At 58.8% G+C, this 2,988-nt stretch overlaps 1 protein-coding gene across 1 annotated transcript; it reads right to left on the minus strand.

Moving 5' to 3' along the window:
- Nucleotides 1-1,124: 1,124 nt before the first annotated feature.
- On the minus strand, nt 1,125-2,757 carry LOC101762900 (malonyl-CoA:anthocyanidin 5-O-glucoside-6''-O-malonyltransferase). Its single transcript, XM_004974336.1, has 2 exons — nt 2,035-2,757; nt 1,125-1,850 (listed from the first exon to the last, which is right to left on the minus strand). Exons 1-2 carry the CDS (start codon nt 2,755-2,757, stop codon nt 1,125-1,127), a joined length of 1,449 nt encoding a protein of 482 aa, XP_004974393.1.
- Between the last annotated feature and the right edge of the window lie 231 nt (nt 2,758-2,988).

Here is a 2,988-nt window from a genome sequence, read left to right on the forward strand (position 1 = left end):
TATGTTCGAGAAAATTATAAGTCGACATGGATTGATTGATACAATCAAGAAACACGAGGTAAAGCAGTACCCGGTGATCTTGTCACTTCTTGGACCAACGAACACTCCATCTGTGCCGGCGCCGGCGCCGCCGCCGCCGCGTGGCTCCCCAATGGCCCCGCCGGAACGTGCCCACGACTCCCATCCGCCAGTTCCTTCCTTTCGCCCCGCGATTGCTTGCGGTTGCAGCGGCCCCTCAGTCCATTGGGACTGACGGCTCGGCCTGCTTCTCGATCCATCGTAAATGGTGTGCCTCTCCTCATCAGCGGCGAGTTCGTCGCCGACGAGCATCTCGACATCACCAACCCCGTAAGCTCCTGCTTTCCTCCCTCCAAATCGTCACCATTCGGGCCAACATGATGACTATTTGTTTAATTGATGTCCTTTTACATTGTGACATTCTGGTGCTGTCTGGTCTTTTGTTTTAGTGATTGCGTGGGTGCCTCCTGATTACAACAAGCTTGCAGAGAACATCACGATAGAGCAGGGAAAGATGCTTGGGGTTGGGGCGATGTGTTCTGGGTGTCGGTTTGTTTCCAGATCATTGGAATACACGCACTTGGATATGTTGATTATCTAAAATTTATATGGTAGCATGATCCAAATTTCTAGCCGTAGAAGTTTCAAATTGCCTCCTGAATTCACAGACCTTGCTGAGTTATAGGTCATAGGAAATGCATGACACATCTTAGAGTGATTTTTGAGCTGCAATTATGAAAAAGTGTCCTATAAATGTTGCTTACAAAGCTTTTTCACTATTTACTATGCAATATCAAATGTGGTATCATTTTCCCTGAATCCCCAGATTGCATAAAAAGTCAATGTTACTGCCAATTTGTTTACTGTTGTCTGCTCATATGTCTGAATTAGTGAACTTTTTTCTAATAAGTGGCAAACCTCTTTATTCACTGATTTTCTTAAAATTGAGTGGGTGCCGCACGTACGTCTATGCTAGTGGTGCTGCGAAGATACTAATACTTCGGTCGAATCGATTATTACAACACAAACAACAATTTACCTGAGAAAAATACTACTACGACTGGCATTGTTGATAGGATTTGTCGTATATCCGCCTTCAGTTCAGCTCAGTTCGCCGGCGCCGGAGCGGCGAGCATGTGCGCCTTGAACTCCTCCATGCGGGCCGGGTCCAGCGACACGGACACCTGCACCTCGCCGTCCTCCCTGCCGGCGACGAGCACCATACCCCCGTCGTGGTTCATGGACACGAGCTCCACGCGCGCCGGCCTGCCGAACCCGAAGTCCGACGCCTCGTACACGCGGAACCGCGGGCTCGCCGCCATGTCGCACAGCCGCTGGAACGACAGCGACATCATCTTCTCGATCCACCGCTCCGTGCCGCCCAGCGGCGCCGCCTCCATCTCCGCCACGGCCGCCTGGATCGCGCGGCACGCGCCCAGGAGACCCCGCGCGCCGACGAGGTCCCCCGCGTCGGCGCTCGCCAGGCATCCCTTGACGCAGTTGCCCAGGTAGCCGTCGGCGACGGGTGGGTCCAGCCGCGCGCGCAGGTCGGCGGGGAAGACCAGGTACGTGTCGTCGCCGGCGGCCAGGGACTTGGCGCGCACGAACGCCGTCCAGCCCAGCGCCGCCAGTGCCACGAACGTCGACACCACCGGCTTCTTCTTGGTGGTGGTGGTGTTACTGCCCGCGGCGTTCTCGGTGGTCTCCTCGGCCGCGGCGAGCTCGTCGATGCGGCGCTTGAGCGCCTGGATGCCGTCGCCGGTGAAGTAGAAGGTGCGGCGCCCCAGCCGGGAGCGCTGGCTGAAGCCGCGATTCCTTGCGGTGTTGGTGGCCTGCATGCAAAGTGGTTTCGTGAGCAAGCTATTCACAACTCAACACACGCGGCGTGCGCCATTGATGGTCGCCTGCGCCGCTTCCACACGTCTTTCTTTCTTTTTATATTTATATATATAATATATATGTAAATAAGTTGTAGCACAGGCATAGGAGGTTGGATATGGTGCCCACCACGACCACGGGGAGGTTGGGCGCGAGCTTCCTGAGCATCTCGCGCGCGAGCTCGTCGCCATTGGGGACGCGGACGGCCTCCCGGTCGTAGTGCGGCGCGCCGAGCGTCTTCGTGACCGGGAACCCGTCGCGGGCGGCGGCCGCCCAGGCTCCGACGAATCGCCAGACGGCCTGGCCGTCGGCGACGGCGTGGTGCACGGAGAGGCCGAGCGCGAGGCCGCCGGGGAGGCGCGTGGCCTGCACGAACAGCACGGGCGCCGGGAGCGCCCGGGTGTCGACCTCTGGGACCAGGGCCAGGAACGCCGGGACGTCGTGTGCCTCGTCGGTGGCCAGCCGGCGCACGTCCATCATGCCATCGCCGCCAGCCGCCTCGGCCTCGATGAAAGCCACCCCGGTGTCGCCGGCCCAGTCAATGACGACGTCCCCGGTCTCGGCGATGTACGCCAGCTTGCCCGCCAGCGGCAGGTAGAGCGCAAGCGTGGCAGCGAGGGAGTCCTTGAGCCGCGTCACCGCCGCCTGGAACTCGTCGTCCGCGCCGTCGCCGCCGGGAAGGTCGTAGAGGAAGACCCGCTGGATCGGCGGCAGCGCGACCCAGAACGTGTCGAATAAGGACAGCTTCACGCACGCCTCGCCGGCACCGCTCTCAGCCGGGGCCGGCGCCGGCGGGACACGCGACACGGCGAGCACGCGCACCGCTGCCGCCGCACCGGTGACGCTGGCCTCGCCGTTCATCGAAGTTCGCTGATGAATATAGCCAGTGGCTCGCGCGCGTTGCGGCCTGGCTAGCTGCTAGCGTCGTCGCCTAGCCCGCGTTGTGCCGCATTCTTTCATTAATGCGTTATGTAGCAAAGTATAGTTGACCCATGCATACCATGAGATGTCACATGCTAATTAGTTCACACTAGTCCATCGACCCGTGCTCCCGCACGGGTTAATGTTTTTAAAAGCTATTATATTTAAAAA

Source organism: Setaria italica, chromosome VI (genome assembly GCF_000263155.2).
Source record: "Setaria italica strain Yugu1 chromosome VI, Setaria_italica_v2.0, whole genome shotgun sequence".
Classification (NCBI taxonomy): Eukaryota; Viridiplantae; Streptophyta; class Magnoliopsida; order Poales; family Poaceae; genus Setaria; species Setaria italica.